The sequence below is a fragment of the Paramormyrops kingsleyae genome, chromosome 8, assembly GCF_048594095.1.
Source record: "Paramormyrops kingsleyae isolate MSU_618 chromosome 8, PKINGS_0.4, whole genome shotgun sequence".
NCBI lineage: Eukaryota > Metazoa > Chordata > Actinopteri > Osteoglossiformes > Mormyridae > Paramormyrops > Paramormyrops kingsleyae.
In genome coordinates, this window is record NC_132804.1 from 5,440,156 (window position 1) to 5,463,324 (window position 23,169).

A 23,169-nucleotide genomic window follows, 5' to 3' on the forward strand; every position below is an offset into this window, starting at 1 on the left:
TTAAGCTGATTCACACTGAACTATTTTCGCAATATTGAAAGAACTTTAATTAACTGTAACCATAGGGCCATAGTGCTTAAATTAAACAAATACCTGATTTATAAATAATTTCACTGCAGTTGCTCAGATCACATACGTGATGATATCTTTCAGTTTAATTTCAGCTAGACTGTCCACGCAAAGTGTGAGTGTGAGAAAGAACCTGGGGACAGAAGCCAGCATTCACAAATACGTACTATACGGGCTATTCAGGTCCGTTTACGGGATGGAATACCACCTACCCACAATGCACCAGGAGAAATGCTCCATGCCTCTGGCTTTTAAAGGCATCCATAGCAGTTCAATGTTCAAATCCTCTTTTCCTCTTCGTATGAATCTGTCACTTAATAAACCAAATACAAGCTGTGAAACTGGAGGGCTAAGGAGAGAGATGGTATTAAATGTGCCCAGCAGGGGGTGCCAAATAAAAGAAAATGCAGGGCTTTGCCCATTTATGTCAGCAGTCATGGGGCTTCAAGGTGCCATTACTAGAAAAGTTACATGAACTTTTGTCTTGTGTTTTGTTTGATCTTAGTTCTTTGTTTCTTTGGGTGTCAGCTGTACTAATGTCACTGGTTAGCTAAACACGCCTTCTGCTGTGACACTGAGGCCTGATCCAGGGCATGTCTGAGAGTTTGCATGCAAAGGCTTTACATGCTGTCTGTGTTGTAGGGCGATGGCTCTCGATCCTTTTCCTACCCCCCCGGCAGAATGTCTTCATTCCGCTTACAACCTGCCATTAATAATTAGCCCATTAAGGACCATGGAAGCCTGATTAAGGCTGGGATTGTATGCAAACGTCCTGGCAGATGGTCCTCTAGGACCACGACTGTTCTCAGAGTTTTCCAGAGATGTACCAGTCAGGTGACTCTGGGCGTAGCAGCTCACGGTCTGATCTGTGCTGTAAACCAGCTCATCCCTACAGACCCCCACAACGCACCACGAACGGATGGTAACCAAAGATAAAGGAGGACACTAAGATGAGGGACCATCTGACCATGTCACATTCCCTCTGAATCTAAAACTAACCTCGCTGGTGGAATCTGTCATCCCAAAGAACCAATGAAGTATCACAGCGTGCTTCAAAGGAGAAGCGAGTGGCGAGGGATTACGACAACTGGGAAGCCTAAAAGATGGCGCTTCTGTGGCTGACCTCCATGAAAGGCGAAGGGGGGAATTTCCGGACCGACGGAGCTGAGGTGGAAGGTGGATGTCGGCCAGCGAGGGGATCAGCGAGAAGGCAGGCTTTGAAGTCCGTTCACTTCCCCGGGGATGAGCACAGTGCCCTCCAAAGTGCACAGGGTGTGCACAATTCACAATTCACCATGGCGGGTGAACCCAAATTTTTTTTTAAGAGGAGGCCATTGTCTCTTAAATGTAATGGACCTGTGCATGTAGGCTGATACGTGTCACATGTAAGGTGTGCAAATGCGTCTGAACACGTGTGTGGCTGAATGTGCACGTGTGGATGTGTGTGTGCGGATAGAAAAGAATTCTGTCCCATTTTTGGGAAGGAGAAACAGATGACTGACTTTCACGGATGATTTTAGTGCCAAATTTCTCATTTTCTACGCGTAAACCATAAAATTCCCCGTTTCCCTTCACCCTCTTTTTCTGTTTTTAAATTTGATTGCTTTGTACAGTGTTTCCCAATCTGGTCCTCAGGGCCCCACAGAGAGGCCACGTTTTTGTTCCCTCCCAACACTGTGCCAGACTTTCCACGTTTTTGCTTGGGAGCTGGGAGGGAGCAAAAACACCGGCTTCATACACACACATGACCTCATGCGTAGGTCTGCGGCCACGGCTGGTCCGTCTGGCAGGCGGCCAGACGAACAAGGGGGGGTGAGGAGCGAGCAACAGCTGGGATGTGGGCGGCCCACGTTCCCCCACCGTATTCCCGCCCCCCCCCCCCCAATCCCCAATCCCCAATCCCCAATCCCCATCCCATCCCAAGGGGGGACTGTTGACCCCTCCACGACTCTCGTCTCTCTTTCACAAGCGTGCGGCACCCTGTTATTGAAAAGCTGACTGCCCTCCTGTTTATCCGCTTTCAGTTTCCTCAGTTTAAGTCAGGATAAAAGAGACCATTATCATTCCAAAAAAGGGACTTTTTTGTGAATCAAAGGATTTGTGCATTTTTCTGCCAAGTCTTAAATGTTGAAATGTTGTTCATTTTGTATATTATTGTTTTATACTTCTTAAGAACATACCTATGTATTCCCTGAGGATATTGGGAATGGTTCTCCTAAAAAACCAAGTCACACAAAACTTATTTTTCACAACAGCTGTTACAAGCATTAAGATGTACAAAAAGATGAGTGAGATTGAGCTAGTCAGTCACCGACTGGATTTGCCGGCTTCCCAGTTAGTGCTGTTATCAGTTAAACCAGGCACTGATGGACGTCTCGTGGTCTTGCTACTCAGATCCCTGCCCTTCCTATTTCAGAGCCACGCAGGGTTATTTTAAACCGCCCCCATTTCCTCTATCGCAGAGGTGCACTCCACCATGAATTACTCTTCCCCCAGCTCATCTCACTCATTGGCTGGCTTTCGAGGCCTGATGTCCAGACTTCCTGGCGCTGTATTTTCCCATGACGGCAGTCTGTCGACCCATACATTAAAGCTCAGCGGCCCCCACCGCAGGCTCGGAGCGTAAGGTTAGATTGGGGTGAGCAAAGGGGGGGCGGGTCACTGCCCACATCCTGAAAAACACAGCCAGGACACACCTTTTCTCCTCACCACTCTTCAATATCATTTGGTTTATTCACCCTCAATTTTAAGTCCTTATGCACCAAAAATCCCACATAACACCGTTTTGTCGACAGGAGTCTATGGTTGACGACACAGACTAAACACTGTGGCTCTTTTCAACACTGCCTCTGCTTATAAATTCTCACGCTCGGCCTTTTAAACTCCCAAGCGGGAGTGTAGAGATGGACAACAAAACAAAAACGAATGAAGAGTAGGCGATTGCGGGATGTATTCATCAGGAGAGGAATTTAAACATCTGATTGGTTCACAAATATAGTGCAAGGCCAGCCAACCAGGGCAGACTTGCTCAGCCTTAAGAATTCAAGCATTGCATTTTTACTTTAAGGCTTGATTTACATTTTTGAAAACAAGCCCGAAAAGGGGTGAGGAAGAAAGTCAGAATGCTGTGGTTGGGTTTCCCCACCCGGGCACATGCTGTAGTTCTGGAAGATTCCATGAAACGGTCAAGTGTTATTGAAACAGGCTGTTCCCACCTACACCCACGCAGCCCGTGAGGGAATGGGTGCTTACATTCCCAGCGAGCCCCCCCTCCCCAATCCACCAGCAGTCCCCACGCTCCACCCTTGTTTTTTCCGGCTCTGGCTTTCAGGCTCCCGGGCCACATGCACGGGTCAGCTTCGCATTCCTCCCCCTGCCGTCGACCGGCAGCTTCTGCCATCCCGGGTTCTCAGATAATCCCCACCGAGGCGGCAGGCTCTTGCTCCCGGGGCCCCGAGGCGGACCGAGGTAAAGGGTGGAGGATGGGAAACCGGGGAGGAAAAGAACATGTTTGCCCGGCAGCTCCGAGGCGTGGGGGGAGCGGAGCGTGAAAGAAACGCTCTCAGAAAAAAAGATGAGTCACCATTAGCCTCTGGGGAGAAACCTTCACTGCTCTTACCACTGAGCATTAGGACGGCATGGAGATTATGGGCAGGAACAGGCAGCCTCATGTGACAGACTGGACTGCACCATTAACACGCCCAGGGGGGGTGACGGCAGGTGTATCAGAGAAGCTATTCACATAGACCCGGCTCCTGTGACACGGAACAGCCCAACGCAGGGGAGGGGTGGACAGGGAGTGCTGCGGGTGAGCATATATAAACAGCGTAGGGGGCAGTATGTCACGTTACAAGCAAAGACGAAAACTAACAGATTTGCTCTGTTTTGCCAGTAAGCGTGAGGGTGCTGAAACTGCTCTGTTCCCAGGAGCCAAATCTAGATTGGCCCAGTGTCTGGTCTGTAGTGGTCGCTTAACCATTGATGATCCATGTGTTGGTATTAGCCAACAGCGCACTGTCCCAGGGGTCTGCAGCACCGATTCCCAGCCGTCTGCCACCATCCACAGCATGACTCTTCATTTGTACATTCAGACACTCCATTCTGTAGAAGTGGACCTTGTTAGGAGAGGCAAAAAAAAATGTTTTTTGTTTTAGGATTCCCTCCACAGAGCCAAATCCTTTGTTTTCCCAAGGAAATCTGATCGCTTTTTGTGTTCTGCTCTCAGGTCTTTGCACTGCAGTTGAAAGGAAAAGCAGCATCCGTAAAACTCTCCCCGCCCCCCTTCCTTGTGACTGAGATTTGGCGTCAGGGTACCCCCCCTCCCTCACGCCCCGCGCTTCCTGGATCAACTCCAGGGTCACCGTCACCCTTTCCAGAGATAAAAAGCCATGGAACATAGGTGGAGGAATTCCCTTTGCGAGATTTAAATACCATCCCTGCGCTTAACACTAAATGCACTCAACTGAAAATACACAGCTAAGTAAAGGAGCAGGAATTGCATACAAAACTTTACTGAGAAGGAAGGAACCAGAAAAACATGCGGCATAAGACAACTGTATGGGCACCTCCATAGCATGACACCATTACAGCACTATAAGCTGTACTAAGCAAGATACACAAGTGCCAAGTGATACAGTACTGTGAGCAATCCACATGCTTCTGCAGGCCAAATCACAATAAATGAAAAGGTGTAAAAAGTTGACAGCTACAGCGCCCCCTGCTGGCCGCCACCCTCCGGGAGCGCAGTCCAGGCCTCGGAGCAATATAAACCAGGGAGTCCGTAGATAGGCGTACTTCGACAAAGTTCCACCAGCCATTGGGGGGGGGGGGGGGGGGACAGTTCAGGCCGCCAAGCCAGCACGCTAAGTTTTACCTGTATAAGTCAGATAACGGGAAGGAGCTGAGAAACAGGCCTGAACGGGAGCGAGACACATTTCCAGAGACCCCGAGCTGGAGGAAGGGCCGTCCGCGCTCTGTTCTCTGCCCTCCAGTCAACATTTCCCAGTTTGAAAACTGCATTCCACTTGCAAATCTGTAAAAGAAAAGAGCAGTTGAATTTCCCTTTCAATAAATGTTAAAACACCAAGTCAACAATGATCCTGTGTTACGCATGCATTGATACACACACCCGTACATATTATATATTCCATATACTTATAGACACACACACACACGTGTTGGCTTATATACATGAATATCGGAGCGCCTCATATCTGGGAGACGGCAAGTTTGATTTACTGCGGGCAACAAACCAAGCAGACAGGAATACATGATCTGTGATGGGAATAGGAAGCATATTCAGGCTATTTTAAAATGCGTAAATGAAGGAGATAAATGATATAATTACACCGTATATATGTGTGTTCTGAATGAACACGCCCAAAAATAATCAAAGGGACTTCCTAAACGCTATATATAAGTCTTAATTCCCAGAATCTGCCCAGCTGCCATAATTAATTTTACCAGGAATCACTAGAATAGAGGCTAAAAATGTAAGGCGGGTAGTTATATTTTTACTTTCCAGTTAACTATGGGTATGTGGGAGATCTGCCAGAGCGTGTTTAACCAAAGAAAGGACGAGGCAAAGTGACATCCTGAGCCGCAGCCTGCGACACCTAAAGCGATCCGGAATCGTAAAGCTACATCTAAAAACCAGCATCTGATCAGATCTGGCAAATCTAACAGTATCCTCAGCGTGTGTTTGCAGTTCCCGCAGGAAAAGGGTTTATTTACTGAATCACACACAATTATAGTTTCCGCTGATTTTTCATTGCCCAGCGCACAGCATAAACAAAGTACTTGGAGAGAAACGCCAAGAAACAAATCAATAACAATTACATAATATATTAATAAACGCAGAACAATAGGTCACAGTGGTAAGGGAAATACTTAAGGATGACATTATCTTACTGCCAGTGACAGGTGCAGAAATAAAGGCTCTCGGTTGTCTAACCTTTGCTGGTGCCCGGCTTGCCCTTCATCGCGATTCCAGCGTCTCCTCCTCCCCAGTGCTCCCCAGATGTGACAGATGCCGGGTCCTCCCAGTCTGCACAGCGACGTGGTTCTTAAAGCGGACCAAGGCGAGGGCTATCTCGGCGTTCCAAGCGGTCCCTTCCTGCAGGCATCTGAAGTCGATCTCCTTGCCTCCCGCCATGACCACGGTGAAATACACCAGCCCCCGCTTGTATTCGACACAGTCGACGGTGGCCATGCGTTCGAAGCGCAGCTCCTTCGCTTTGGAGCCCTGATCGTGGCCCCCTTCGTCGTCGCCTTTCCATTCATACAGCCGGAGTCCTTCTTCGGTCAGCAGACAGCGCTTCTTCTTCCACAACTGTAATAACCCGTTGCTCCTTTTTTCCAGAAATCCTTCCTTCATTCCTTTCTCCGAGTTCATTATAAAAAATTTCCTGGCTTTCGCGCAAAGACTTTAACCTGAACCTTGTTGGTCTATTTTTTAGATTCCCGCAGAATCCGGAAACAGATCTTTAATTTATCAGACATCATTTATGTCCCCTAAACAAAACAAGTTTTGCCTTTGGTTATAGATTCATTTTCTGGAAGATAGGGCCTGCGATCGATCTTCTCTTATTCTCAGTGCTCCTAAATAAAAACTTCTCAACTAACAAGAAATGTCCTTTCAAAGACAAATTCTCCGTATATAGTCTTGTGCGTAACTAATCTTGGTCGGGAGGTACCGTATCCAGTTTGGTGATCGGGCGGTGCTGCCTGCCGCGCTGTACCTCTGGATATGCCCACACATGCCCAGCACAGGGACTCGCCTCCACGCGGTTTTGCCGGTCCAGCCCTTGGGTGGTGACGTCAGGCAGCGGGGACCAATGATAATACGGGGGCGGTGTTCAGTCGTCGGTCTCCGTGGAGACAACAGCTGTTGCTCATTCACAAAATGCAGACACACCCACCACCCTTGAACTACAGCTTATTGCGGCCGTCGCTGAAGTTCATTACCAGGCTGCCTCGAGAGTTTCCTAAATGGCGAAGGATCTGCGTGAAACTTTGAGCTCCGTAGGTCCCGCGTTAATGGAGCTACTGTTCTCTGCACAAACTTATACAAAAACAAATATGAGTTGGAGAAAGCCTACTGAAGACAGGGGAGGCCATTTACACAGTAAAATGTGTCTTTTGTTTTCACATTTCCATCTTGCTCTCCTATGAGACATGCATACACCGATCATCCATAACATTAAAAGAACCTGCTTAAAACAGTGTAGGTCCCCCTCGTGCTGCCAACACAGCCCTGACCTGCAGCGGTATGGGCCCCAATGTCCTCTGAAGGTGTCCTGTGGTATCTGGCACCAAGGCGTTAGCAGCAAATCCTGTAAGTTGTGAAGTGGATCAGACTTGTTTGTCTAGCATGTCCCACAGAGGCTTGATTGATTTGTGATATGGGGAATTTGGAGTGTGGCAGGGCACATTATCCTGCTTTAAGAGGCCACTACCACTGGGGAATATCGTGAAGGGGTGACTTGGTCTGCAACAATGTTTAAGTAGGTGGTACATGTCAGAGTACCATCCACATGAATGCCAGGACCCAAGGTTTCCCAGCAGAACCTTGGCCAGAGCATCACACTGCCTCCGCCGGCTTGCCTTCCTCCCATAGTGGTCCTGGTGCCATCCGGGGGTGGCAGGCCTATTTTACAGGGCTTTAGCCCCCCTAAAAAGGGTCATAACCCCCCCCCCCCCAAATAATAAGCCCCAGCCCCCCCTAGTAAAGACTCACCCCCCTTCTTATCCATTCAACTCTAACCACACCCCTGATGCCATCTCCAGGCAAACGACACACCAGTACCCGGCCGTCCACATGATGTAACAGTCATGTGACTCATCAGACCAGGCCGCCTTCCATCGCTCCCTGGTCCACTCTGACACTCACATGTCCATTGTAGGTGCCTTTCACAATGGACAGGGGTCAGCATGGGGACTGTGGTCTGCAGCTACGCTCCTCCACATGCAGCAAGCTGTGATGCACTCTGTCTTCTGACACCTCTCTATCACAGCCAACATTCACCTTCTCAGCAATCTGTGTCCTGTGGGATCAGACCAGGCCAGCCTTCGCTCCCCACGTGCATCAGTGGGCCTTGGGCCCTCATGACGCCTGTTACTGGTTCTCTGGTTGTCCTTCCTTGGACCACTTTTGGTCGGTACTGACCTCTGCATCCCGGGAACACCCCACAAGACCTGCCGTTTTGGAGATGCTCTGACCCGGTCACCTAGCCATCACAATTTGGCTCTTGTCAAAATCATTCATTGTGCTTCCCCATTTTTCCTGCTTCCACCACATCAGGTTCAAGAACCAACAGTTCCCTTGCCTAATATATAAGGGCACCCTTGACAGGTTCCATAGTAGCAAGATAATCACGTTATTCATTTTTTACCTGTCTGTGGTTTTAATATTATGGCTGATCGGTGTATAGGGGCGTCAAATTGGGCCCCCAGTACATAAAATGACAATTAATACATGCGGGGACAAAAAAAGACTAACATGGGACCCATTTAAACCGGGGGCTGCCACTGAAGCAGCTTTCAGGGTTAAACTTCTTGCTCAGGGGGCCCCACCAGGGTAGGATGATATAATTACCAGTCACGTAATTCTAAGGAGCACAGAGTCCTGACCTCAGAGCCACACAATTCCTCTGAGGCAAGTAGCTAATTTAGCTGCGTGACGTCTGTTAAGTAGCAGGTATCCAATCATAGCTGTACACTTCATACAAATGTAAGCAGATTATCTTTGACAATGTCACATGTTAATGGCAATAACGTTTTATTAACTTGAGGTTGTTTTAACTTTCTGAAATCTGATATTGATTAATATATATATATATATATATATATATATATATATATATATATTTTCTGTTTTGTGGAATATAATGGGAAGTAACTTCAGTGTTAGAGAAAAACATTAGTTACACGTCAACACGAGGTCATTTGTTTTGCTGGCTGGTTTTTTTTTTGTTAGTTTTGTTGTTTTTTTTTGTTTTGTTTTAGTCTTGTTGCGGTTTGGTGGTTTTCTTCAAGTAAAAAAGTAAAATGAGCAGTACAACTCTTCACTTGGCACCATTGTGCCTCGAGCAGAGCTAATATAATTTTTAGCTGGCCATACTCACCATATATTCTCTTTTTCCCCAAACTTCTTTGGGACCCAAAATGGCTGAAATGCCTGTTATTTCGTCTTGCTTCATGTTGACATTTGCTTTCTACAGTCAGAATACTTTCTGTGTGTGTATCTGTGTCGCTTTGACGCCTCTTATTGCTCCCTGCCTCCAGTGTCTTCTCTTTTGCAGGCAAAAAACTGTCACCCTACACACTGTGCTAGCTGAGCATTGACCAAACCACTTATTAAATGAAACCGTATCAAATTTAAGTACTTAAGAAAGACTTCTTTTGCTACAGACTTTTGTGCAGTTGTGCATGGATGCAGCAAAATGAAGTCAGTAATGGGTAGATGAGTTTCCCTATTCAGCTGTTACTTCATCCTTGCGTAGGATATTTGACCATTAGGTCCTAGTTAGCCCTTGAAATTAAAAGGCCGTAAAAGGTCGTAAATTTTGGTGGAGAACTCAGAGATTGTTAACCGCTTAGGAATGTAGTTGTTTCAGGGTAAAGTGAGCTTCAAAATTCAGCATATGAGTGCAGACGGTAATCTCAACCTCCGTGGGTGTAGAATCCGGTGAGGCGGCTGAGGCCACAAGCAATGCATAACCGTATCTCGCCACTAGAGGGTGAACAAGAAGCAACGACTTTTAACTCAATCCAGTTTGGAAGCATAAGAGGTCGTAATTCGAGGAGGGTGCTCCAGAATAACACTGCGGCTAAGGGCACAAGTTTGTTTACTTTCCACAAGTGGGCAGCTTTGACGTTTTTCGTGGTTCTCATAAAATAATTCAATAGAAGGCATGACTGCAGTGCTTTATATGCAAACAGAAATACTTTCCTTTTATCCCACACAAAGTAAGGGTGGCCATGATTAATTTTTTAATTTTTGCCTTTTAAGTGTTTCTACACATTTCCATTTGAACATCCATCCATCCATCCACCTACCTTCCAAACGTTGATCCTTGTCATAGGAAATATATTTTTAAAAGTTTGATGAATAGATTGCATGGCCCGTAAAATGTTTTTCTTCTGATATAGAAATTCACTTAAAAAAACGATTTTGCATGATGGTTTTAGGTGATTTTCTTTGTCAGTGCTGTGTCGGGTTTTGTTCAATCTAAGCAATGGACCAGGGGGAGATTTCACAAAAGTGAAAGATTATACATGAGTGATTATAAGATTATCTTTTTTACGCATGCAGTCCAATTTGCCCCGAGTCATATACTCAGATTCCTGAAACGATGACAAAGTTAATAAATCCCCTGTTATTTTCACACACAGCTCCTTAAAACGCTTCACCCCCCTTCTGTGATTCTTGCCCCCCAGCCCCACTCCTACTCTTTGGCACACACACACACACACACACACACACGCACACACACACACAGCTCAGTGTCAGATATGGTCCACTGTTCTCTTCAGCTTAGTTCCTCCTCCTCCTACCACCCAGGCGGATCTTGGCTTTGAGCCCGCCTCTGTCTATCGCCTCCTACGCTGTGGCAGGGTTTGTCGGGACGCCGTCCAAGCGCAGGCGGGTTTGTTCGCCCAGATGTGCCCAGGGCGTGCAAGTCTCCGAACCCCGCTGAGAGGGGGATTGGGGGCGGGGTGTGAGGGGGGGGGGGCGTTCGGCCGGCTTCCCGTTATTCACAGCTCTGCGTTAGAATTGCCGGGAGGACAAGCCTCTGTTGTTTGGTGAAAGGGGATGATTTTTTTGTTACTCGAGTGCTATTTACGCTTTAACCGAGATGAGGACTTACGATCAGCTTGCCCTGCTTTTGGGCCTGAAACAACGATTCACTAATTTGCCACTAGTTTTATTTGAGTGAACGGTATGGGCAGGTCCTGTGTTAAACAAAATATCCTTAATGTTAATTTATGTAAAACCTTAAGTAAGTCGCTACAGAGCAACCACATTGTCTGCAGTGTGCGATGTGTGATCTAACTTTTATACAAACACAACGGTTAGTGACAGTTCATGATACACCTGGGATTAATGCACATTCCATTCTTTTACATTTATTTTAGAAGTAAAACCATGACAGTTTTTACACTTTGTCGACCATAAAGTGAAAGCACATACTGTAAAAAGTGCTTTATGGCAACGGATCATGTAACAATGTGATCGATCGAAATGAAACAAAAACACCAGCAGAGTGCTTAATAATTTAATTATTTGGTGTGTGTGCAGCATGTCAACGCGTTTCGTACACCAGCACCCTCATAACTGGATTCCAGTGCTATAGTGCAGCACGTAACTGCAATATAACTGCATTGAGGGTGTTTGACGTTCATTTTTTTATTTGGTTACACTACACTGAATATTGCGTGAAGTATTTGCGTGACAATGTTATTTAAATGATTGGAGACTCCATATAAAGATTATAAGAGTGACGTGCAGAGTGTAAATGAACCTTGCTGGAAAAAACAGCTAAAAACCCACTTAAGCTGGTAGCTTAAAGAAGTCTAAGAAGGTGTTCTAAGAAGATGGTCTAAGAAGATGGTCTAAGAAGATGGTCTAAGAAGATGGTCTAAGAAGATGATCTAAGAAGATGGTCTAAGAAGATGGTCTAAGAAGATGGTCTAAGAAGATGATCTAAGAAGATGATCTAAGAAGATGATCTAAGAAGATGGTCTAAGAAGATGGTCTAAGATGATGATTTAAGAAGATGATCTAAGAAGATGGTCTAAGAAGATGATCTAAGAAGATGGTCTAAGAAGATGGTCTAAGAAGATGGTCTAAGATGATGATCTAAGAAGATGGTCTAAGAAGATGGTCTAAGAAGATGGTCTAAGATGATGATTTAAGAAGATGATCTAAGAAGATGGTCTAAGAAGATGATCTAAGAAGATGGTCTAAGAAGATGGTCTAAGAAGATGGTCTAAGATGATGATCTAAGAAGATGGTCTAAGAAGATGGTCTAAGAAGATGGTCTAAGAAGCTTTTAGGTAGTCAGGTCACAGCTCCTGCTGTTCTTCTGGTTGGGCTACCAGTTGGTGATACTGGTGTGGCCATCCTGGCATGATTGGATAAACCAGCTAGAATGACCACCATTAACTGGTATGACTACCAAAACCATTCAACCACCATGAAGATACATCCCTTAAGATCCTCAGCTATCAAACTGGTCAACCAGCTTAAGCTTAAGCTGTTTTTTTCAGAAGGGAAGTGTTAAAATGAAACATAAGACACCTGGAAAGCCCCGGGAAGTGAATCGAATGTGAAAACGCTCGCTGCATCAGGTAGCCAGTCACAGAAAAACCTCCAGATTCCTGAAGAGCACAGTTAGGCTTGGGTCCCCGTTACCTCCCGCCCGGCACAGCCAGGCACCTCTCGTCATGCCAAACAACCAATTTATCTTACAGCCAGTTAAGATTAATATTTGCAAGACTAAAAGTTTCTCAGTTTGCAAACAGTAAATTAGATTCTCTGTATTTGCAGTTACCTGTATTTTGTAATCTATCGGGCAAAGTATTGTACACTGAAAAAATAAAACAAAGCTGTTGTTCATTCATTATGTTTCATCTCATTCCAACAGTTTAAAATGATTAGTTTGTTCTTTTAAATGTAACTTTCTAATTTATGTTTATGGTTGAACTGATTTTTTTCCAGGATAAACGGAATATATTATTTACATTGAGGCAACTTCAAATATTTTGTGTGATCAGTTACTTGAAATATTTTAAGCTGATCCAACATTTCCAGCATTTTATTTTTTCAGTGTAGGTCTATTAGAGTGGTTTGGCCTTAAATGAAGCCTGAAATGTTAATATCGATGCCTCCTCCAGAATAGGCCGCATTCTGGAGCATTTCAGGCCCCTTGGTTAATTCTGATGACAAAAATCAACAACTAAGCAATGAACAGTTATATTTCAACACTGGAGATGTTCCTCTGCAGCCTCTTTAGTGCCCAAAACTGAAAACAAAAGCTGGTAAATTCAGAGCTTTTGTGCCTTTAGCTAGTGTGATATTGTGTAGTGCAGAAGGATGATAGGTGTGACCTAAGAAGCCATAAGGGGGCAGTAGCGAGCCGGGGCAGGAGGTGGCTTCTTTGGTCGTCCATGAACACGGTGTCTACTGGGAATGAGCCAGTGCCCCAGCCCCTTGTCCAAATCCGAAGCCTTTGGGGCCAAAATTCTTGGCGTAACACCCTGTGGGGACATAATCAATGTTCAGTTTAGTAAACATGTCGTTACATGGAAACTGAGAGAAGTTTACTGACAGATGTTTACATGTGGAGAAGCACACGGAGAATGTATCCTGCCAGTGCTACTAGTTCACTTCTGTGCTCGAATGCGTATCAAGGCATTAGGTTCCGAATGCTTCCCTGTGCTATATGCTGCCTTGTGATTTTAAAGACAGCAAAGCTGAGACCTTTGCAGTAGATTTCTCCATCCTTGTCCGCCAGAGTGGTCGACTCCAATCCCTTCCCACATTTGGCACAGCGGAAGCAGCTCTTGTGCCAGGACTGGGTGGGATGAAGAGGCGAGAGTTACAAAACGGAGACAGGAAAAATGTTATGTGTTCATTTCAGCGTAACCTATGGATCTAAGGTCTAACTGGAGACCATTTATAAAGGAGTGAATCAGGTTTAGTGTCTGCTCTCGTTTATGAGCATTAAGTCCACTTTGGGAGAGTGTCTGGCTGAGCGGGTTAGGCGTTAGCAGCCGGAAGGTTGTGGGTTCAATATGTCAGGCATATTAAACATATCACTTTCAGGCACATGAACAGGGTATGTAACCCCACCAACAGCTCCAGGGCTGCTGGAGAGCAAGATGGGATGTGTGAATATTGAATTTTGTTGTACTTGCAACTCGTACAGTGAAAATAAAGGCATCAGTTCTTCTAGATCAGTGTTTTCCAATCCCGTCCTCAGGGACCTATGGACGGTTCACATTTTTGCTCCCTCCCAGCTCCCTGCCAGAGAGTCTGTGGGTAGCCGAGGACTGGATTGGGTCGAGACCATCACAGCTGCAGCTACCCAGTCTGCCAGGAGGCATATCTCCCACTTACGTTTCCGCCCCCGATCACTTTCTCCGCAGCGTAGACCGCGGTGCAGCAGCGGGGGCACACGTCAGAGCCACCCGTCTTCTGGGCAAACTTGGATGGGTTGGGGTTATTAGTGGGCCGGTGAGGTGCCTGTCTGAAAAGGCAGCGTGATTGGGGAACATCTTCAGTGATAAAATATAGGGTTGCACTTCAATTTTGTGTTGTTTTTCGATAGCTATTGTAAGCTGTACATTTACAAAAAAATCATTAACTTGGATTTTAAAGTATTTTGAGGTGAAGGAAAAGCATAAATGAATTACAGTTCAACATGAGTTTTGGTTAAACTATTTTCTCCTAAATAAGCCTTCATATCCAGTCTGAGCTACCAGTGACATCATTTATCATGCACATAACGTTCACCTACATGGGGCTCACAAAAAATGTCACGTGTTATTTCTTACTGGTCAGGTTTAATTCCCAGTGCATCGCCTGTGTCCATGCTCAAAGTTCCGGCTCCCCCACCGTATCCATAGCCTTTTGGCCCATACTTCTTGCCGTAGCAGGACTTGCAGTAGATTTCATCAACATGGACTGCGACTGTCGTACTGTCCAGGTTCTTCTTACAAGTCACTGGAACAGGGCAGGGAGAGTAACACAAATTTCAGCCGGTTCCCATACATTTCCTTCAGTCCCCTAAGATTTTCTGTGCCAGGGAGAGCATGAAAAGTACACTCACACACACACTCACACACACAAACACACACACACACACACACACGCACACACTCACACATACAGGTTTGTAAGTATATAATTGTGGGGACTCTCCATTCATTTGTATGGGGAAAACTCTAATCCTAACATGAGGACCTTAACCCCTACCCAGGCCTAAGCTTAACCATAAGTAACTAAACTAAATATGAGACTTTTGGCATTTTTAGTTTTTCAATTGCATTCACAGTCTTGTGGGGACCTGAAAAACATTAAAATAACAGGTTTTTATCACAATGTGGGGACATTTGGTGAATGAATATATGAATACAAACGTGTGTGCGTGTGTGTGTGTGTGTATTATTCCACAGCAGATGTGCCCCAGAAAACAGGAAAACGGATGAGCTGAAACTGGTGGTGTGGAAAATTTTAGGAAGTTCTGAAGAAGGGATTTATCCTGGGCATTTCCCGTGTATCCCGTGTGTTCATTGTGTGTCCATTGTGTGTCCATTGTGTGTCCCATGTGTCCTGCGTGTGTTTCCATGTGTCCCATGTGTGTCTCGTGCGTGTCCCATGTGTCTCCCGCATGTGTCCCATATGTCTCGTGTGTGTCTCATGTGTCCCATGTGTGTCCCATGTGTGTCTCATGTGTGTCCCATGTGTGTCTCATGTGTCCCATGTGTGTCCCACGTGTGTCCCATGTGTCCTGTGTGTCTCCCGCGTGTGTCCCATATGTCTCGTGTGTGTCTCATGTGTCCCATGTGTGTCTCATGTGTCCCAGGTGTGTTCCATGAGTGTCCTTGGTTTTCCAGGTTGTCAGTATGACAGTGAGGTTAAACAGACTGTGAGGTAGCTTATCTCCCAAGGTTCTTGGTACTTCACTGTGCCTAACAGCATTCCTGCAAGCCGCTAACACACTGGCCGCTGTCCTCCCACTGCGGGGAGATGGGCTGCATGGTGTCATTAGTGCCTCTCCTAATATGGGCACTGTTGTTTAAACACGCATAGCAAAGACATTTCAGAAGCCACATATTCCACATTCCTTCTTTGTGATGAGAGGCAGCCATAATTATTTTTCCAGAATAATTTTTCCAGAGAGTTGCATTGCACAGAGACACTGGAGCAAGCATATACATTAAAATTAAAATTAAAGTTTAAATGCTAAATGCGCATATACATATAAAATAAGCAGAAAATTCAATTTTACAGGTAAATGCTACATATGAGCCTGAAAAGCGGAAGTTTACTTTGTTTATAGACTATGATTTGACGTCAAATGATCAAACGTCTTTAGCTCATTTGCATCTCATGTTCCCTTTAGTAGTCCGTGTCATCTGGTCAGTTTTAATGTAATGTTTGTTTTCCTGCACTAAGAAATTCGGAAAAGATCCCACTTTTAGGGTGGCTGTCTGCTCAGTCTTACAGCGATGGGAATCGGGAAATTTGGAAGCATGGAGGGAAGTAGCTCCCAACATAATGTTTACGATGTTTTGTTCCAGAGAGACGTGTTGAGGGATTGACGTGCAGTCATATGGGTACAGATAAGGAACGCATCATAGATCCTGAGCAGACCCACGGGTCCTGGTTAGGGGAAGGGGCGGCTGGTCAGACCCGCTCACTTACTGCAGAGGAAGCAGGACTTGTGGAAGCTCTTGCCCTCGCACTGCACTTCTTCGGCGAAGTAGACCGTCTTCTGGCAGCAGCCACACTTGTTGCCTCCTCCGAAGGGCATCTCGACGGGGCTCGAAGGCTGCTTGCAGAGCACTTCTGAGCTGGCAAACGGGGAATCGAGCAGGCTGGCGCTAGAAGGAACACAATCACAATCGCAGTGCATCAGACTTCAGAAAATCACTCTCAGGTCGAGAGAATTGTACTAGGCCCAAGTAATTGTTACATTGTAAACATTAGACTACGCCTCAGCTATTTGTCAGGCTGTGGGCATTACAGCAGGCCCAAGTAATTGTTAGATTTTGAATATTAGACTGGGCCCCAGTTATTTGTCAGGCTTTGGACATTAAACTAGGCCCTAGAGAAGAGATTTTCTCTTCCTCTACTGTTATTTGAATTTTACTTGTTTTACTTGTCTGTTGTTATTGTGTCAAACGAAATCTGTGGTTTGTTCGATTCTGCCCGCAGGCTGCTGCAACATGCCTGATCACCAAAAAGGAATCATTCATAACGGCAACTGGATTTTGGAAAGAGGAGTTGCCAGCCAGTAATACTTGTTTTGCAGTAGTAAGAAGCTGTCAGGTCTGTGTTTCCTGTCTCAATGGCAAAGCGCATGACCCTGTGCTTATTTAACAAATAAGCTGCCTTTGAAGGAGTGTTATCGTTACGGTCGATGACCTGCATATGTAGCACCTGTTCCACTACCCTTCCGCTCCCTCCCTGTCCTCTCCTTTCCCATCCTCCTTTCTCCTTCTTCCAAGGAACCCCGCTGTACTACACAGCGATGGCCTTATATGGCATAGGCAGTCGGCGCACCGGGAATGCGTTATGGGTCTGCTGGCAGATGCAGCTTTGGCTGCCTCCACAGCTTATGGATTGGCTGAATCCTTTCTCCACGGCTGATGCAAATTTCTCCACGGCTGATGCACGGCTGATGACAGAATTTTGCAGCAGATGGTACCACTGTCACTGTGGTTATTAGCCGACACCGTGGTCCACACCAGCAGAAGCTCCATCGGTGCATTCAGGAGTGTGTTCCCCCTGAAATCCTTCAGGCGCTGTGCCAAGAGGAACAATTGCAAGGCCGGTCTGGGTCCAACATTCTACCAACAGCATTGGTCATACACTCAGTGACCCGAGGATGTGTTTGTTCATACGCTTGTATGCAAAAGGTTAGACACTGATGGTCACGTTGCTCGTTTGCTTAATCCCTCAATTACTATGGTAGCACACCTTTGGCAGGACACCACCTCAAACATAAAGTTTTTACACTTCTTTATCTGCAATATCTTTTTTTCATTTTGTATACAGCTGCAGTATTCTTTTCCTGCCTTTCCTGTTTTGTAGAGCCGTCTTTATCCGATTTCATTTTCTTTGTAGCGTTTCTACTTGCTTATAATATTGATAGCGCGACAGCATGAAGACCAGTAAGAGTGTTTGTGTAAATTTGCATTCTTAAAATCGTATATAAACGTGGTGCTCGTTCAAGGAGAGGTGTGTTACTTTAAAAAGCTGCAGTGATTAATGAATTGTGCTTCAAAATGCATTCTGGCATGAGGGACAGACCCGCCTGCATAGAGGGAAATGATACATTGTTTTTTTTATCATGTCTCTGTGGTTTGTGAAGCAGGAAAGTTGGATGAAGTGATACACATATCAAAGCGGAATCTCCAGCCAAAGATACTGTTTAATTACCGTTCAGGTGGCCAGCTGAGAGGACTGTGATGATGGAAGCTGTAAACCCTGTGATTTGCGTACATGAAGAAAACAACTCATTTTTCCAGAGCTGTGAGCCCCAATGCAGATGTGACAGATGGTCCTGCAGACGTTGCTATGAGGTGCGCCGTGACTTAACTGGTAAGTTTTTTGTGCCCTGGAGATCCACTCGATCTCAAAAACCGTGTTTTGAATTCCCAAAGGTGAACCGCTGCAATTAGGAAGGCGGTCAGTCACTCTCACAAATGAGCTTCACCATTCAGAGAAGCTCCTCATTTAAACTGCAAGCAAATCCATGCATTTTAAATGAGTAACATAATGCTAAAAAAACTAGCTGAATACTTTTTTATGCTCTTAACTTGCCCGTCTTGCATCACCCGAGTGTATATGTCAGTAACAAAGCAGGTGCATCTCAAAAAGATAAGTCTCTGTTCTAGAAAGTGCAAAGATCTCCCTCCTGGTGTAACTGGATGGGAACACTGGCGATGAGTTACACGCTTTGAAGACAATGTGAAAGCTCTCTAATAAAGTGTTTGAGGCTTCAGGCCATTCATGCAACTGTTGTAGTCCTCGATTTAGTTCTAGTTGGAGTATTTCTGGTCTGTGTTATTCTTCGGGCTACCAACCGACAATAAAAGAATCAAACTAAGGAATGTTTCCTAAAACTGACGGGCAAGGCAGCCCAGAGGGGATGCTGACAAACTTTGGGGCTTTTATGCTACGTTGCCTCAACACAGAGAAAACTGAAGAGAGGGTGTCTGAGCACCATGGCAGCGACTGAACATCATCCTCCTGAACATGGCCATGTTTTAAACATCTGTGCCCAGATGGCTCTGCCACCCGCCTGCCGCTGACCTGCCCGTCCTGTCGATGGCACAGGAAAGTGACAGATTTACTTCTGTGTCCTGTCCAGCTGCTATCAATTTAAGATAAATGAGAAACAAACAAGATCCCCGGTTTAACAATATCTCAGAAAATGAATCCTTTATTGCATTTTTATAACAAATGCTGTAGTAACACTTTTTATGAATGCCACGTCTTTAAGAATCTTTGAACACATTCATAACACATTAAAATGCATCCATAAAGCATTATAAACACGGCTATGACTATTTATAAAAATCATAACACAGAGCTTTATGAAGCTTTCATCTATAATGCACTATAGATACCCTCATAGTGCAGTACAAAGTATCCTTAATTCTTATACCAACCATTATAATACATTATGAAGGAATCTATAGTGCATTATAGATGCGAGCTTCACTGGAGCTTATGAAGTATTATAATCAACACTGAAATGCCTTATGACTGTCAATGGAAGATGCTGTAATACTTTACTAATTCTTATACTGAACATTATACAGCATTATGAAGGCACAGAAGGAAACAATTTGTTACACCAGAGTCATAAAACTCAACACTATTCCAGCTGTGTGGACTTAGAGATACAGACGAGGTGGGCTCGTGGCCCCCAGTGCCCCCCAGCACCTACCTGCTCTGTCGGCGCTGGGGCTCTGGGCCTTGGGTGGGGAGAGAGTGTCTCCGCCTTTGCTGTGCACTCCTCTGGGCTGCGGGTCTCCTGTGTTTGCCCTGGAGTGACACTGAGGAGAGGAGGGTGCTCCACATCAGGACGCAGGGCGGGGCTCAGAGTGTGTCGAGAGGGGGAGGGAGGGAGAGAAGAAGGGGAGAGAGAGAGAGGGGGAGAGAAAATGAGAGTGAGAGAGTGGGAGAAGGAGTGGGAAAGAGAGGGAGAGGGACAGGAAGGGGAGGGAAAGAGAGAGAAGGACACAAAGAGAGGGATGAAAAGAAGGTGGAAGAGGGAGAAAAAGAGAAGGGGAAGACAGAGGGTGTATAGGGAGAAATAAAAATAGAGGCAGGTGGGGAAAGCAGGCACAGAATGAGTCGATGTCGTGTGGTTTCATTGATATGTGGACTTTTATCTTTAAAAGACGTGGTACAGCATAAAGCACACTGGCTGCATTTAAATAATAGCAACTTTGCAAGGAAATAAAGGAACAAGAGAATGAGAGGGGAAATAAAAAACAGAAAGAAGAAGAGAAGGTTGTTTTAATGTGCTTTTTTTTGACAGTGTAATTGCTTTTAATTATTACCATATTGTTGCGTTTTATTGAGGAGAGAACGCTCTGGCAGCGTCAATGAACCACTTACATGCTGATAAATCCGACTCAGCTGAGACAAAGAGATGATAAAAGTAGCAGATGGGGAAACGAATCGCCATCCATCACTGCGAGGAATAAATAGTAAAACAATAGTAAATATACAGTGAAAAATCAGTTGAAATAGTCAAGCTTGCATTGTGATCTGCTGGCAGACAGACTGCTTTTTCCCCCGGTTTCTGATTGCTGTCTTTGAGCACAAAGCCATCATGTTGTTTTTTAATACAAAAGCAATGCCAAGACAATAACCGGGAGGCGTCCCGGAGGGGGATCGAACCCGAGTCAGAAAGCTGGACTCTGTGTGTCAGAGATGAAAGATGCATTAGCAATGAGCCCCTGCACTGTAAGACACCCATCACTGCCCTTAACTGTAGGCCTTTGCGTTATTGCTTGTACTTGATCAAATCCAGTTGACCTAATCATCAAATGATTTAAGAACGTGGGGTGGACATGTGACTGCATTCCTGACATCCTTCCACTTTGGTAACTCCAGTTCTCTTCAGTGTGTTTTTGGATGTTGGGGGGGGGGGGGCTGGAGTTCCTAGAGTAAATCCCACGACGACACGGGGAGAACATGCAAACTGCACACACAGATCAGAGACTCCAACCCTGATCCCAGAGGTGTGAGACCACAGTACTAGCCACTGCACTGCTCCTTTTGAATTTTCCTCAGGAAGCAACAGAAATCGAAATGACTACTGCCCTCTGCAGAGTGTAAAAAAGGAGAAAAGCCGCTACTGTCAGTGAGGTGACTTACACTTAGGGACAGCAGAAATGGTGACAGTTTAGGGCCCAGGTCATGTGACCAGGAGGCTGGCCCATTCGCCCATGGTGGCTCCCTGGAGAATCGGCTTTGCAGAGACATTCCAACAAGTAAAATTCCCTTTTTAGCTCTTCAGTGTGATGTCCCCACGATGATGATACGTCAGTACATGTGCACATATAAGTGTGAGTTTGGGTATGAGAATGGTGCAGTGCATCGGTGTCCATTTCGGGGTGCATCTCTCTTTGTGCAGTGTGCTTCCCAGGACAACTGGCTCGGGACACATGGTTACAGTTAATGGACAGGAGAGCCAATCCTGTCCATTAACTCCAGAATCGGCAACATTGTTGGACCTGCACAAGCTTAACAGTGCTATTTACGTCGTACCACATTACTCAGATTTCCACAACCAGTGTTCTTTAAAATGCAGCTTGTATAATCAAAGTTTTTTTATTATTTTTATGAGAAATCTGCAGTCCATTATGTGTTTGACAGCCTGTAATTAATCTTGTACCCTTAAATGTACGAAATTCTGCAAACTGCTATATATATTTTTTATACTTTGTCCCAGTTTTTTTTAAGAGGGTACAATAAAAGATATTAATTAGGTGGCCGTCAGGGACCTCGTTAGGTCTATTTTAGGTGGGCTTTTGCCCCACTCAAATGTTTTTTCGCCTCCCCCCCAAATAAATGTACACTAACTAGTTTAAACAATGTGGGCCATTTTAATCAGACCCCCCCCCTAATAAAGCGTTAGCCCCCCTTTCATAAATTTCTAGTGACACTCTTGGTGGTCATGGATAATTTTGGATTTGCACAGCATCCTGGACTTCTGCTGCAGCTCGGGGTGTGATGGCTGGAGATGGGAGGGTGGTCTCCACACGACCTTACAAGGTGTTTGTTATGGTGAGAAACCCCTTTCCTCTCCCAAGAGATTACTCATGTTCTCCAGCCCGAATGACACCATGCAGGAGTGAACACGCCAAGCTATATACAGCAGTCGCTGCCACAAAGGGATGCGATGCCTCATTAAATTCTTTACTATTTTGATTTCTTTGCATTTTGAGCGGGGGGGGGAAAGACATTAAGAGGTTAGAGTAAAATTTCAGCCCGTTCAGTGCTGCCGGTGATGCCGTTTTGAAACAGTAGACATGGGTGTACAGGGTTCATTTCACCCGTGGGGGGGTGGGGGGGTCGCACTTGCACCTACATTCCAGCTCTGTCTTATTTATTGTTCGTCTAATCAGACTAAACACAAAAGCGGTGTATTCTGTTCCACATGGAGCCTGCAGCAGCCGTAACTCAAGGCAGAGAGCAGGCATGAGCTGCCAAGTGCAGGATGTTCGTTTTCTTCTTATTGTTTGTTTGTTTTTTATCGGCTGATTTGTAAACCTGCAAATGTGCAACATGTATCCATGAATTTTTGGATGTGTGGTTTATTCAGAAGTTACGTTCAACATGTGCAGAAACTCATTTCCGTTTTGCCTTATTTTATCTGGTCATAATGGACATGAAATGAAATTTATTGAATAGCTTCACAAACCTATCATTGCACCTTTATAAAATTAGGCATGAAAATTTCTTTAATGTCTTCTGTGGATATGTATCAGAAATATCAGTTTCATCCATCTTGCATAACTGTTTATCCAGTACACTGAGTACAGCGTAGTGGTGAGCCGAAAACCTCCATCTCAAGGCACAGTAAAGAAAGCAAGGGACACCCTGGACGGGACACCACAGTGAAGGGGACACCCTGTATGTGACACAACAGTGAAGGGGACACCTTAGAAAGCACGCCACTGCAAAGGGGACACCCTGGACGGGACACCACAGTGAAGAGGACACCCTGGACGTGATACCATAGTGAAGGGGACATCTTAGAAAGCACACCACTGCAAAGGAGACACCCTGGACGGGACACCACAGCGAAGGGGACACCCTGGACGGGACACCACAGTGAA

The 23,169-nt window shown here is 45.5% G+C and overlaps 2 protein-coding genes across 2 annotated transcripts; both read right to left on the reverse strand.

Annotated features, from left to right (window-relative positions):
• Window positions 1–4,564: 4,564 nt before the first annotated feature.
• Window positions 4,565–6,866, reverse strand: LOC111852966 (pleckstrin homology-like domain family A member 3). The gene is made up of 2 exons (XM_023829368.2): window positions 6,023–6,866; window positions 4,565–5,101 (listed from the first exon to the last, which is right to left on the reverse strand). The coding sequence occupies exon 1, from the start codon at window positions 6,461–6,463 to the stop codon at window positions 6,047–6,049; it is 417 nt and encodes a 138-aa protein (XP_023685136.1). The 5' UTR covers window positions 6,464–6,866; the 3' UTR covers window positions 4,565–5,101; window positions 6,023–6,046.
• A 4,307-nt stretch (window positions 6,867–11,173) lies between these two features.
• On the reverse strand, window positions 11,174–19,946 carry LOC111853599 (cysteine and glycine-rich protein 1-like). The gene is made up of 6 exons (XM_023830678.2): window positions 19,761–19,946; window positions 16,505–16,683; window positions 14,632–14,800; window positions 14,195–14,324; window positions 13,556–13,649; window positions 11,174–13,332 (listed from the first exon to the last, which is right to left on the reverse strand). Exons 1-6 carry the CDS (start codon window positions 19,892–19,894, stop codon window positions 13,256–13,258), a joined length of 783 nt encoding a protein of 260 aa, XP_023686446.1. The 5' UTR covers window positions 19,895–19,946; the 3' UTR covers window positions 11,174–13,255.
• Window positions 19,947–23,169: the final 3,223 nt, after the last annotated feature.

Bases quoted from the DNA above. Each gene is read 5' to 3' on its own strand.
- LOC111853599 (XM_023830678.2), bottom strand. From the start codon at position 19,894: ATGTGGAGCACCCTCCTCTCCTCAGTGTCACTCCAGGGCAAACACAGG. The intron at 14,801-16,504 runs GTAAGTGAGCGG...GCCCTGTTCCAG, and splicing joins CAAGTCCTGCTTCCTCTGCA to TGACTTGTAAGAAGAACCTG. The intron at 13,333-13,555 runs GTCTCAGCTTTG...ATGTCCCCACAG, and splicing joins TGGAGAAATCTACTGCAAAG to GGTGTTACGCCAAGAATTTT.
- LOC111852966 (XM_023829368.2), bottom strand. From the start codon at position 6,463: ATGAACTCGGAGAAAGGAATGAAGGAAGGATTTCTGGAAAAAAGGAGC.